Source organism: Esox lucius, chromosome 2 (assembly GCF_011004845.1).
Source record: "Esox lucius isolate fEsoLuc1 chromosome 2, fEsoLuc1.pri, whole genome shotgun sequence".
NCBI classification, from domain to species: domain Eukaryota; kingdom Metazoa; phylum Chordata; class Actinopteri; order Esociformes; family Esocidae; genus Esox; species Esox lucius.
In genome coordinates, this window is record NC_047570.1 from 3780280 (window position 1) to 3795188 (window position 14909).

The 14909-nt window shown below is 43.6% G+C and overlaps 1 protein-coding gene across 5 annotated transcripts in view; it reads right to left on the minus strand.

Moving 5' to 3' along the window:
• The window catches only part of nav2a (neuron navigator 2a), a 115946-nt gene that overhangs the window by 89237 nt on the left and 11800 nt on the right, over positions 1 to 14909 (minus strand). For all 5 annotated transcript variants that reach the window (XM_034295709.1, XM_010901165.4, XM_034295710.1 and 2 more), the window contains exons 2-3: positions 3605 to 3722; positions 1151 to 1203 (exon numbers count right to left, since the gene is read on the minus strand). In XM_034295709.1, the coding sequence (XP_034151600.1) occupies positions 1151 to 1203; positions 3605 to 3722 (171 nt within the window). The remainder of the gene's footprint in view (positions 1 to 1150; positions 1204 to 3604; positions 3723 to 14909) is intronic.

Below are 14909 nucleotides of genomic sequence, written 5' to 3' on the forward strand. Positions count from 1 at the left end.
GAATTGTTCACGTTATAGGTCACATTAAAAGTGAAAAATGTTCTGACATGATTTCTTTTTGTCACATTCTTTTACATCACAAGAACCTGGCATTTTAACAGGGGGACTTTTCATATCCACTGTATGTCTGTGATGAAGTGGTAGGTTGTATGTGTATATGCGTGTTTGTGCGTAAGCCCTTTTTACCATCTATGGTGCTAAGAGGGTATTCACTGGTCTGGTAAGCAGCCAAAATTATCCCTCAACTGGCACACAAGTTCAATTTACATCAACTACACTCAGAAGACCGGAACGATACCTACGGTAAAGACTATGGGCTAGATTCCCAGCATGAGAAAAACAACCAAGGACACTGGATGTTGCTGACTGAATAAAGAATTAAGATCTTACAGACAACATATTTTCAATGTAAAAATGTAATTAACCACTGAAAACATGTCTAACCTCAAAATTAATTCACTGCCTGGACATTGTAAAAGCGAAAATAATCCAGAACAATCGGTAAAAAGAAAAGAAACAAATTACTGCAAGTGTTCAAGTTAACACCAACAGGTGCGTGTCAAAGCCCAATCCCAAAATTCTCTGCAAAAGGGTAGACACAGGAGCCACAGCCATTACAAAACGTCCGTCCTCCGATACTGCAAGTTGCTTAAATTTTTATTGTCATCAATACTTGAGTGTGCTGTCTGGATTTTGTCCCCTAGATAACATAAATCATGTTTTCTTTTTAGTAGTAATATGATGAAGCAAGCTTGATTTTCTTCCAAACCCCAAACCTCTGCTGCTTTAAAGTGAGCGCCAGCGGCGTGCTTTGGCCAGATGTTTTACAAAGATGGACCGCAAAGCCACACATGTAAAAATAACAGGAGTAACATCCCTACCCATTAAATTGGACAGATGTCTTCTGGGACAGAGCTTGGTTCTCCGCACCCGCTTAAATAAGGCCAAGCCCGCCAGCGTGTACTCGTCGAGGTTCACATGGACCCACGAGCAAACAACATACGTACCAACAATGCACCATTGCGGGACAACAAAATGAATGCGTTGCTCTGTGCACTCATCTATACAAACACACGCGCACGTGAGGATTATAACACCACACTGCCAAAACACATGAAGCAGCGGCAGGAAACCTAGGAAGATTACTCACCATCTGAGATCGACTTTTGGGGCAGCCATTGATGTCTTCGATCTTCTCATTAGCTGAAAACAAAAGAGAGAGAGAAAGAGAACAAAGTCTTCTTAATGATATCCTAGGTTCTTAGTTCAGTGTGTTCCTGCTCTATGGCTGTCTCAGACCGTGACAGGGAGAGTGAATGAGGAGATCAGGCCTGTGACTCTGTCTGCAGTGAGAGGGTCACTGCCCCCTCCTACTGAGAAATGAAACCCAATCTAGTCCCAGAGTGTGCGCGGGGCCACTAAGGGCCAGGCAGAGATGGCTGGGAGGCCACTGGTGTTCGTTTTGGAAGGGGTGTGTGTGTGGATCCAGGCCCCCTGGTTTATAAGAGGCCCCTCCCACAGCAGCTGAGGTCGTCCTCTCACAGCTGACATTTGTGCCGGCAACACAACCCTGTGGGGCCCACTGCGCAGCTCCACCACAGGGCCCTGACTACCACCTACTCTGCGGGAAACGAAAAGGGATCCAAACTTTTTGTCAGGTGGATAAACACTGTTGAACACACATGTGTAAATTACAACCTTCCACATGCCTATGTGACCAACAGAGAACCACTGTCATCATCTTCCACTGTCATCCTTTGTACCCAGTTCACTTCAACCAAAACAATGTGCCATACAGAAAGAAAAAAAGGATTCCACATGGAACCCAAACAGGTTCTACATTGAACCAAAGCAGCTCTACCTGCAACCAAAAGGGTTTTCCCGGAAAGAAACCCAAATATGTTTCTGGATCACTTTGATCCCAAACAAGTGTTAGCATCCCAATGCATGGAGCTGTATGGTCAGATTCCATGAGCAAATGCACCCAAGTTCACTCCCCAAAATCACACAAAATTATGATAGCATGGGCCACGCTTTTGTTGCTTACTTACAGACAGCTTTGAAACAGCTGACAGAATCATGCTTTCCCTTCGGGTCAAAAGATCTAATACATCAGCAGACAGGAGCTGGCGCAGTTCGCATTAAAGCTGGTCAGCAAAGACGCACGCTTATGATGATGCTCCCCATCCAGTGAATGCTGAGTTTAAAAGGATATTTTTAGCACCTAATTCTCCACTGACATTCAGTGGTAAAGCATCATCCAGGCAGTACGGGTCAAAGTTACATTTCAGAAATATATTTGATATTCTACTTGCGTGACTAACCCCAAAAGTAAATACAGTTCATATGACACACATTTGCAGTTCAAGTCATACACATCAAGTGACACAATTATGATCGTAATAGTTGAAATAGCTACTTTTCTAAACCTCAAAGAAATTAAATGGTTGTGTAGTTTATTATGGCAACGTTGTGAATTATTTATTTTCCTGTGTCCAATGAATGTATATAGCTAACAGTATATGGCTTGTGCACGCCACAAGAAAGTCAAATAAACCACAAAAATTGGGCTTCGTACTGTATGGAGGATACTTCACCACTACAAGCTAGTGGAAAATTAGGTCTAAAATTATTAAAACTGAAGTCAAGACATCAAATGACAATTAAAAAAAACTAGAACAGAAGGCCCAGTGTTTCCAGATCCAGCCTTCCCTGCTTTTGACGTTGCAAAAATCCCCTGTGGATATGTTTCCTGTCCTAAAGACCCACTAGCTTACCCTGCCCTTCAGAAAAGTTCTGAGAATGTAAGGAATTATTTGGAAATGAATTATTCTCTATTCAAGACCACATTTCTTTGTGTCTGTATTGAATGCCATTGCGAAGTCTCTAGTGCCCACAGAATAATTCTACAACAGAGACAGAATATATAGAAAGAGCCATCATTGACTTGGTGATCATTTGTACATTTGAAAATAAGTTTATTTTCAAATACAAATATTGAAATAAATAATAATATTGATAGTCTTTGGCATTAGCAAGATACGTATTTGACCTAATACATAAAGTAAAAATGGCAAAATCGCATATAAGGTCTGGTTCAGGGAACCAGATTAGTGAGGATGAATCACTGGTCAGCTGGTGTGACCTCAGGACACGTCAACCACCATCCCTCCTTTTTAAATGATGACAGGGCAACTTTTGTGAAGTGGGAAAATGACAGGACTCTGACTAAGGAGAGGGGGCGCATAATGACATTTCATTACAAAACATCCCTTAGTCAATCTTCTCTTAGACTGCTCCATTGTCAAATATGTAGTAGTTAAACTGTGGGGGTTTCCAAATCGAGCTGAGGGATTTCCCCAATCATACAATTATTACAGAATAAGAACATTTTCATAAAAAGATAATAATGTATTATGTTGAAATGTTATGTTGAAAGTATTTTACATACTGCTCAAGACTAATGATTACTAACCAAATATAATTTATAATAGAAGTTAAAACGTATAAAAAGTTCGTCAGTAATACATCAAAGAACTCCGGTTAAAGAAGTTATAGAGCTGTGCAAAACGACAACAAGATATCGCCAAAAGTAGCTACTCACCGACAACCTGTATGATCTCCGCCAGCAGCACTCCGTCTGTGACGTCTGTTTGAAGGTCCTTGATAAGGCGCTTGTGTCCTGACTTGGCTAGGTAGTGGTTGGCCCAATCCGTATAGATCTGTTCAGGATACAAAACACCAGCGTCCAATTATTAGACTTCAATGTAACGAATTATTTACAAAACCAAATCAAAAGTCTGCGTGTCCGCTTTTTTAATTCGTCCAAGCGTTCAAAAACCATAACACTTCAGATAAAAATACATTACTCAAATTAAAACAAATTTACGACTCGAATGAAATAACATGGGTTGAATGGGAGCCGCGCACCCCATTTTCTTTTGTTGGGGTGTGAGGCTGGCATATATATCCGCGTGGTATTCAAATTGGGGCCATTGTGCTCGGATGGAGCATTCAGAGCAGCAGCGCGAGCGGCAGGTTTCAATGAGGCGCTGACATCACGGGCTCGAAGACAGAAAAGGCCCTTCAGAGTGCGCGAGGGAGGGGTAGTGCGGTTGAATTAAGCATCTGAATAATCTGAATAGCTTCGTTTATAATTGGTTGCTGTAGACGCCCACGTCTCGCTCGCGTTACCTCTCCCAAGGCCTCTCCTAAGTCCAGTGAGGGATTTATTTGGGTTTCAAACCCCACGTAAGAAAGACACAAGTAAGGAGAGACGCAAGTGAGAATTTATACAAAAGTGGACGGAGTTAAGATCGTATTTAGAAGTTGCGACTTCATTTTGTTTCATGTCCCATTCGGAATTATTGGATTTGCCTCATAGCAGCAACTCTCACTGGGGGAACATAGTGTTTACAGTCCTAAACAGCGTGTTTTATGCAGAAAATTTAAACAGGATCTCTAAGCAACAAATCTGAAGCACTCCAGTGAATCTGCTTAATGTTTCAACCAGCTAAATTAAGCACCACACGTGCACAAGAATAGAGACATAATGTAAGCGCACACAATGTCTCTGGATGAATGCATTATTGAATATACTCAATTTATACACTTAAAAAATCCACATGTCAACAACAATTTCAAATTGTCCCTATTTCCCTATTGTGAAATTCAAGTGCATCCAAATGTTCTAAATTGATTTGATAGCACATTGCCAAAGGCACTACATGATACACCACACATTTCCTATCCGAACCCCCAGACACACAACTTGCTGACACTGTGAACCCAGTTTCTTGAGTTAAAGGTAAATAGACCTAGGGCCAATCCACACTGTTTGTCATCATATACATTTCTCTCCCGTAATTGTCTTTACAACAGGTGTACGTTTCACCCACACCCACTGACCTTTTCATATATAGTACACATATATGCATGCTGACATACACACACACACAGCTATAACATGGCTCTGAGCCAGACAGTGCTGAACAAGGCTTTAAGAAAAGGATACAATTATCCTAAAACAAACAGGCTGGGGGGGTTTGCGGTAAGGGATGTGGGGGTTCTTTGAAGTTGTTTTATACAGTAGGTAGTACAAGGGGTTGGAGGGGTTGTAATTAAAAACCAGGTGAAATAGTAAGCTCTCAATCTTTTGAGCCGAACAGGAATGGGTTAGAGACTGCCTGGAGGTGAGAGGAGGCAGGAGTAACGGGTGGGGGTCATGTACATTTGTAATAGGCCAAGGTTAGAAAAAACGCTTCGAATTCTGACCATGTTATAGACAATTAAGAAACTTAAGTGAAAAACATGTTAGAAAAGCTAAATCTGTCTATTAGATACACAGACAGCATAATGGGAATCCAACCAAATTCTAGAAAACAGTAAAAACCCAGAAAAAACAGTGGCTGCATCTTTCTTGGACTCTGGACCTATAATGCAGGGACACATTAATAGCCAACATTTTCACTGAGCCCGTCAAAGATGCTTTACTAGCTGATGATATTAGGAAATCCACAGGGAGAGAAAAGGTTGATCCAGGTCTTCTGTCTAGTGCTGCCCCTGTCATCTCTAGAGCTCTAACACATATTTCACCTCACATTCTTTACTTGGTTCATTCCTAAAGTTTGAAAAATTACCTACATGCAGACACTACATACTGCAACAATGTGAATGATATTGTCAAAGCCTTGGATGAGAAATCACAGTGCTTCTCTATTTACTGACCAATCAAATACAGTTAATAATTTCATCAATACATTTTACTTACTAGGGCTTTCCATGGGTACATGCTTGTGGTTTCAGAATTATCTTAGTGACAAAACTCAGGCTATTATAACCGATGGAGTGGAAACTGAAATTCTTGTCCTTGACAAAGGAGATCCCCAGGTTTCAACCTTAGATAATTTACTGTTCACTCTGTATATTAATGATATCTATAACATTGTGAGAAACTGTAATTTAAATTTTTATGCTAAAGTACACAGCTGCTCATTCTTTACGTTTGCATACCTACAGACAGATATACATTTGTAGATCTTAAGTTTGTGCCAAATGCAAATAAAGTGTATACTATTCTCTAGGTCCCAAAATCAAGGTTTATACCTTTGGACAGATTCCTTCTACAAATACCTTGGGTTAGATGCCAAGCTGTCATATTAAATACACTTTACTGAAATGGTTAACTAGTTCAATGTGAAACATGTTTTATAGAAACAAATCATGTCTGTCATCCCAGCATAGAAATTAAACTGCGCAAGCCACTTTTGTCAGTATTAGATTATGGTGATTTATTGGACAAATTGTAGATAACAGATGCGCTATCAAAACTGATACCAAGGCCTTACTCTTCAGTTAACATAAAACTGCTTTCAACTACCATGCCCCTAGTGCACGGAATTCCTAGTAACTAACTACGTAAGTTAGAGGTCTTGTAGCCTATAATGTTTTCACTGTTAACTGTGATTGCTTTTCTTAATGTGTGTGCTCCTTATCTTATTTAGTTTCTTTGTTTCTACATACATATTTTTGATATTGCTGTAATACAAGGTTCAACTGTAAAATAGACATTGTTCTCAGCTTTATTTCCTTGTATAAATAGGTTAAGATTGAATTAAAATCAAAAGGCTATGCAATTCAGACATATTTGGAAAATTTGATCATTGGATGTCATGTCCATTTAAACTGGAAGGATATATAAACACAATAAAAACACATAAGATTCAGAGCCACACATACCTTTTTTGTTTCTGGAAGCGCAAAGGCCCAGAGTGAATGAGTGAGTATGCATCAATAAGGAAACGGAAGAGCAAATTAAGACAGAAAGAATCCTACTCTGAAGATGTGTAAGTATAGTGAAACCCCGATCCTTAAAACCACAAGTGGGAAGATTGCTTTGATCTGTGTCCGGATCTGACAGGCTGTCAGTCACTCAGGGAATTCTCCACTTCAGAGAAAAGCTCCTCTCTTCCTGAACAACAACCATACTGACAGTGTTCCAGACCCACATTACCATGGCTGTTAGAACAAGTGATGGCAGTAATAATAACTTTAAGTTGTATATCTAGCCCTTGTACAACATGATCTCCATGAGTGTCCGATTGAAGTGACCAAGGGAAAGGGAACTTCAGCTTGTTTCTTTAACTGTGGTTCCTGGGAGGGAACAAGAAATGACACATGGAGGGTATTCACATGTGTCCTACATAAGTGACCGACTGAAGTGGAACTGTAACGGAATGCCACGGAATAATCAAAGGCAGGGATCTGATTTATGTTGTAAATTTGACCACTTTATACCCTTTATGGATTTATGGACACCCTCTGTGTATGTGCGCAAGCGTGTGTGTGTCAGCAAGTGCCACGTCTTGTTTAAAATAAGTCACACACAAAGACTATTAAACACACATTAATACACACACACATACTGTGTGTCAAAAAGCAGGAATCAGCAGTAGAAATATTAGCAGAGGGTTCTCCCCACCCTTTTCCTGCAAAAGGCAGGGTGGGGCTGGTGAAATGGATGGGGTTGGAGTAAAACAAGCTTACTTTTTTGGGGTTCTGATTGAGTAGAAGAGTAACTCACAAGGTATTTATTTTATATTCTTTAAGAATCAAATAATTAACAGAATTCCTTTAGACATCCAAAAATCACAAAAAAAATCCAGATAATCCCTCTAAGCCCAACAAGCAACTGTCTCCCTCCAACTACATGCCTTAGCCATGCCCCAAAAACCAGCCTCCACACACCACCGGGGCCTGCTGACTCACTCACCCAGCATTTGATGCCCCGCAGAGGGCATGACACACAGAGACCTCCCCCTAGAGCACTGGGTCATGAGCTGCGGGAAAGAAAGGGCAGGCAGTTCATCACGCGGACATGCCCATTACTTGTGCTGGGATTTTCTGAAGTGGGATAGGAGGTAATAAGGCACTTTGATGTGAAAAGGCATATAGTCTTAGAGATGTCATGGTCTATTCATAGTAACCAGTGATTGTAGCGGGGAAAGCCAAACAGGTGTGTACGAGCATGCATGTGTGAAGAGAAGGGATTGAAGTCCCTCACCAGGGCCCACCACTTTTCATTAACTCCCTCTTTCATCTTTGGCTTTGCTTGCAAGGCATCTTTTGACTTACGTGCCACAAATGCACAAACACGCAGACACAATGCAGCACCAACCACATAAAGGAACAACAACACTTTGTGTCTATTCAGCAGCATGATTCCAGCACACACACACACACACTCAACTGACTTGGGCTCTCCAACCCACTTACACTAATAACCCGTCGCCTATTAAGGCGATTACTCCTAGGGTTCACAAAGAGCCCCGAAACAGTGCCACACTCAACACACCACTGTGTCCTAATCTAGCCAAGTAAAGAAAACTGTGTGCCGAAAACACCTGTAGTCACGCAACGCCACTTAACAGCCAGGAAGTTCAAATTTGTTCAACTCCTAATGGCAGAAATCTGGGAGGAGAAATGGCAAAGAAACAGTGCAGAGATTAAAATTAAGATGTGGTGAAATGGTGGGCTCAATTCTCCTCCTGAACTGTAGCTTTTTTGAAGTGAGGTCTCCATTCTCATGTGAATAAAACAGGTACTACGGTACACAACTTGACAAAAGTCTGTATGTGGCCAAAACACCATACAGATTTATACTGTTTAATAAACTGTGCACACTTCACTGCATTATAATGATTTTTTTTCACATATGTTTGTCTAGATTTGATGTCCATTATGTATCTATTATTGCTCTGTGGTGTGTTGAAACTCATTCCTACTTTTCCTCTTAGCCTTGTTCCAGAAAATCAACTTGCTACCTGCCCATCAGCCTCTCTCCCAAATTATACAGAACTTCCTCTCCAAGTGCTCACAAGACCTGGTTCAACCCCAGACCACCCCATCCATTATTCTCCTCTCACTCCCTCCATTCCTCTTCTGTTAGATCTTCCTCTTTCTCCCTTGACGATGCTACCGTCAGGGGCATGCTCTGTCTTTCCATTCTCCTTGTTCTTCTCATTCTTCCTGTCTCGTTTATCAATTCTTCATCCTTTCTTAATGTGGCTTTAGGTGGTCCAGGGGTCTACGCTGCCGCCTCCGGGGCACATGTACTGCTACAGCATGTCTACCGCTCTTTTAAACCAAGCTCTCTCCTGTATCATTCACTACCTTCCTGTCCAATGCCTAAAATGACTATTTTTTTTTTAAATCTCAGACTGTTTTATATTTAAAGGGCTTTGTTCAAATGACACTGAGTCATGAGAATTAATGATTAATAACAATTGCGCCCTCTCTCTCTATTCCGGATGGTAATCCTTTCTCAACGACCCATCCAATCACTGACCGTTTTGAAGTGCTCGCAGGAGAAACGACTTGGACCCCTTGCCGGCACCCTGAGGCCCACACGCACCGCCATCTACGCCCGTCAGGCGGGTTAATGGGGTACAGCTGGGAGGGTAGAAGCCGGAATGTCCAGAAAACAAAAAAAGAAAAACGTGGAGAAGTTCGGGCAAGTCAAGTTTAACGGATGAAGGCCTGTTGCAGCGGCACGTCGTCACATAGACCAGGTGGTAAATATAGCCAAGCATGCAGTCCTTCACACGACTCCTTTCCTTCTCACGTCTCCCTCCATTTGACTCTCTGATGCTCAGTCTCCGTTTACCAACGTTTTATATCCATCCGCACTGTGCCTCACTCTGTCAAGTCCCTGGCACCTCTCCAACTGGTGCTTAGTCGCTGTCTCAAAGTAGCTCTACTTTTCAACACATTCCGTCTCTGACTCTTTCACTCAGTGATTCAACTCCTCACCACCTCTGACCCCTACTAACCCCTCTACCCTTCCCAAGGTGCCGCTGGGCTCAGAACCCAAGACAGACGGTGTAAACAACATGAATGCCTTCGTGTCAGAGTCAACTGCGTAACAGGCAAGAACTAAGACAGCCCCTAGGGGGTCCTAGAACCTCTGACAGCACTTAAAGTGTCTTCCTATACCATACACACCTGGCAATGTGCATAATACAAACACACGCAGGCGTGCATGCACACACACTTGTTCACTCAGGGGAGGTCTTGACTCACACACACAAGAAACAAAGAGAAAAGGGAACAACCTGAGTGAGTTCTCCCATCATTCACCTTCAAGCTATGCGTTGTCTTCACCGAAGTTCACCGAAAGTGCAGCTACCCCTTCACCTGCCAGTCATAACCTCCCTTGGTACGTCACTCAGTGGTAGTGTAGTGTGGTAGAAAACCTTTTACAGGTAAGCTCCCTATACCTTCAATGCATTTATTCCACAAATCTGTGTAAACTCTCAGGCAGTAGAAAAAAGGTAGAACAAACTGTACGCCACTGACTCCCCTCTCCATCATCAATTAAGGGACAGTTTACGGTTTTAGAAACCCTGCCTTAACTCTACTTCCCATAACTCTGGGTGAGGGTTGAAGATTACTGATAACTAGCACTGATGCAATTGTGATCTACTGTTAGTGCAATCCACATATCTGTACATTTAGATCTCTAGTGATTGCAAGTTAGTTTTGCTGATGAAACCAATCCATAGTTAGGAGCAGTATTTCGCTTACCACTGTCATGGCAATAGTTACCCATCACTTACTGTATTCCACACCTATTCACACACACATACACACACACACAACGAAACAACACTTTGGCCCTTTTTGAATGTCACATCCACCCAACACAAACACACAAGGTACCAAATACAAAAAAGGACTTGGGTTCTGTTTTGAGTTGCAGTCAGTCTGAACCCGACCATTCCCAGGATTCGACCAAAAAACCACCGGCTCATGAGTAATCGATATAAATGCGCTGGCTGTATGATATGCCTGTAATTTTGTAGTGCAGGGAGACGGGGGAGAGAGAACATGGGGGAGAGGGGGAGAGAGTGTACATGGGGGTGAGGGGGGTTGTTAGTAGTGTGGTTGGTTTGGACAGAGTAAAGCTTCCTGGTCTGTATGTTCTCTCGGCACTCTGGTGGAAACACACACACTCACACAGCTCTTTTGAAGTGGTTCAAGCCCACAGCTTACAGTACAGGAACAGTATCAGGCAACCTCTTAATGACCCTTGTCATGCCTGAGCCTGTTCTCTGGGACATGAAAGGGCTGTGGTTACCAGCGTGCGGATAACCAACCTTTCTTCCAGAATTCATTCCCTTCCCCTCTCGTTCTCATCTCCTCTGCATCTCCTCCGACTCCCAAGTCAAATGAGCGAAGATGGTCCGCTTTGGTACTTTCTACTCTGATGGTGAACATATGGATGCACGTACAAGGTTAAAAGATTGACGGGAAAGACTGAATACATTTGCTATCTGATTGGGTGTGTAGGCTACACATGTGGCTATTGTGTTGACCTATGGCGGCAGCACAGCCGTCAAAGTGTCCTATTGGCTAACGACCACTTAGATCCTCCCTCTTGGGCAGAGTGCCAGCTTAAACACATTAGCCCCGCCTCCTTCTCCCACACCAAACAGACAGCTGTCTGAACACCACAAACAATACACAGCTAATTGGCTTAGACTAATCACAACACACTCACACATATACAGATGCCTGCAAGTGTACATGAGTATACTCTCTCTCTCACACACCGACACATATAGACACACACACGAGCACAAACCTTTGAAGAAAAATCTATGCATCTATCCATGAGCAGGAGAAAGTATTTTACCCCAATCAATTCTCCCTCCCTTTCCTCTCATTTTCCTCCTCTACCCATCTCCTCTCCTACTCTCTCTCTCTCCCTCTCTCCATCCCTCTCTTCTTCCCTCTCCACCATTCATCTTTCCTGGCCCTCTCTCCCTCTCTCCCATCCCCAAGATGCTGGGCTGTGTATCTTGTGTTGTAAACATTCCATTCGTTTTCATTTGTTCAAAGAAGATCAAATTATTAAGTAATTCACAGACCTTTATGATAATAGAGGACACTCCATGAAACGGAAGGTCCTTTTCCTCATGGAATAAACCTGCATAACCACACACAGCCATATAAGCACAATTACATACCTGAGGAAATACACACACAGGCCTGGCCCTGACACTCTGTGCGTCTTCTGTCAGTCATGTTGCATGAAGAAAGAGGTATAATTAAAAGGTCTTATCATCGCTCATCTCCAGACGAGTAATAACCTGCCTGCTCTATATGAGACAGACTGACTGACTGAATGTCTGACTGGCTAGCAAGCTGACTGACCAGCTCAATGACTGGCTAGCAGGCTGACCGAGTGACTGACTGGCAAGCAGACTGACTGACTGGCTAAATGACTGGCTAGCAGGCTGACTGAGTGACTGACTGTTAAGCAGGCTGACTTACAGGCTAAATGAATGGCTAGCAGGCTGACTGACTAAAAAGGTTTAACTTACTGACTGTTTGACTTAATAGCACACTGACTAACTGGCTGATTGATTTACTTACAGGCTGACTAACTGGCTGGCTAACAGCTGATTGACTCACCAACTGGTTGACCGGCTAACTGACTGATTGGCTGCATAGTCACTCTCTGAAGATGGGGATAAGATGAGTACTGAGGCTGTAAAACACAGGGGAGAGAGGGAGGCCAGAGACATTTTTCTCCTCCTTTGAACTCTGTAAACCTAGGAACGATCAAGTCAAAGGGGTTCTCCTAATAGCAAATGTAAATCAGAGCTCCTTCTACACGGCAAAATCATACATTTCAATAAATATAAAGACGTCTTTTCTAACGGGTCACACCACATGACTTCTCTGTACCTGACTGATGCAGCTTCTATCAGCAAATCCCAGACACTGCACCATTATCACTATTAAGACCCTGCACCATTATCACTATTAAGACCCTGCACCATTATCACTATTAAGACCCTGCACCATTATCACTATTAAAGTTTAAAAAAAAAAGCGAACTGATGCAGAACAACTGCTTGTCTGGCTGCCTGCCTGCCTGCCTCTGTTGTCACTGTCCATTCCTGCAAGCAATTCAAAAGCAAACACACACACAAACAAACAATGTCAGTCTCTCACAGAAACAACCTCAACCTCTGCTGGCTAATACCTGACTAAGCCTGTTCGGGACTGTTGAAATGCAGACATCAAAACAGCGTAATCAACACACCGACAGACAGAGATTACAACTATCATAGCTAATACGTGCCTGGCCTTCAATCTGAGACCACAATGAACACTTTAGGATGATGAGTGGATAATGGTTTCCAACAATTAAAAATACACAGCATCAACCTCAGATGAACAGAGCGAAGCCATTCCGAGGTGAGGAGAGACTGCAGACCAGTGGATATATACCATAGATGTTCCCATGACCACTATTTCACAACACAACTGCTTCAGACAAAATACCTGCTTATAAAAAATCCCCCCAGGATTGACCTCTGGGTTAACTGAGGAGTATTTACCAGTTTCATGGTGACGTTGTTCTGCTCCCAACGCCACAAGAGCATGTTCATGGTCCTCCTCTTCCTTCCTCTCCCTCCCCCAAAACACCTGTCTCAAGTGAGGGGGACAGAAGGACCAGTGGGCAGCAAGGCCCGGATGGAATCCATCAGAAAAAAAGGAACAGGACGCCAAAGCAAGACGGCCACTGAACCAAGAACAAACACAGAAGATAGAGGTGTCGGTATATAGAGAGATGAAATCCGAGAGAGATTAAAAGACAGAAAAAAGAGAGTAACACATCCAAAAAGGTAAAGGGAGAAAGAGGATGCCCAGGACCCACGGAAATTTCCAGAGAATCAGGCAACGCAGCAGATCAACGGATTTCACCAGGTATCCCGAGGAAGAGCCGGCCCTCCCGTGCCTCTCTGCAGCCCAGCAGGTCCCACTGGGCCTGGGGTCCGGTGCACGCAGCCACCCCTTTGGATCCGCAAGAGGAGCAGGGGAAATAAACCACACGTTCAAGAGAAGCTCTGCCGCCCAGCTACGCCACCGCTCTCTGTCTGAGGGCCAGCCAAATCAAACAGAGGGGAAAAGAGGGAGAGAGGGAGGGAGGGACCATTTGGAGGGGAACCCCCTTTTCCTCTCCCCACAACCACAGCCACCCCCCAACCCACCCCTAACGCCCACGGCAACGCTGTGCATTGTGCTTTCGCTCTTCAATGGGCCATCCGTCATAGAAGCGGAGTGAAAAGGAGAGAGACCTATTCACCTCTCACCCTCCGGGACCACCCACCCCCCAGAAAAACGGATGGGTGGTGCATGATAATACCCCAAATGATCTAGGGAGGGTGGAGGACGGACCTCACTGGTCTCCTAATTATCCGCTCGCCTTTCTATTTGTTATTTCTTTAACTAGTCCTCCTGGTTTATTTACAAAAAAAGAGATGAACGGTTCTAGTTTCCAAAACCACACATGGAACAGTCCGGTCTCTGATCACCAGGCACCCACAGCTGACTGTCGTATAGTTTTCACTGTGTGTGCGTGGTGTTCGGTTCACGTGTGCGCACGCGTGCGTGTGAGCTTGCACCCCGCAGGACGCCCTCCGTTTGAGTTCTCTCCAACCCCCTACGCACGCGCCGTGCCACCGACCACAAATTACAAGCCGAATTTGAACTTTGGGAATCGCCCAAGATGTGCAGAGAGTTCCCACAGTAGGGGATGCATAATCATTGCCAGGACCCTGCACATTTCAAACGTGCTTTGAGCTATTCTTTGCAGTGACACTGAGAGCTGTTGCGCCTGTGGACCCTGAAACACCGTCAGCAACACATCCACCCTACTCAACAAGGACCCTGTAACACCGTCAGCAGCACATCCACCCTACTCAACAAGGACCCTGTAACACCGTCAGCAGCACATCCACTCTACTCAACAAGGACCCTGAAACACCGTCAGCAACACATCCACCCTAATCAACAAGGACCCTGAAACTCCATCAACAGCACATCCACTCTAC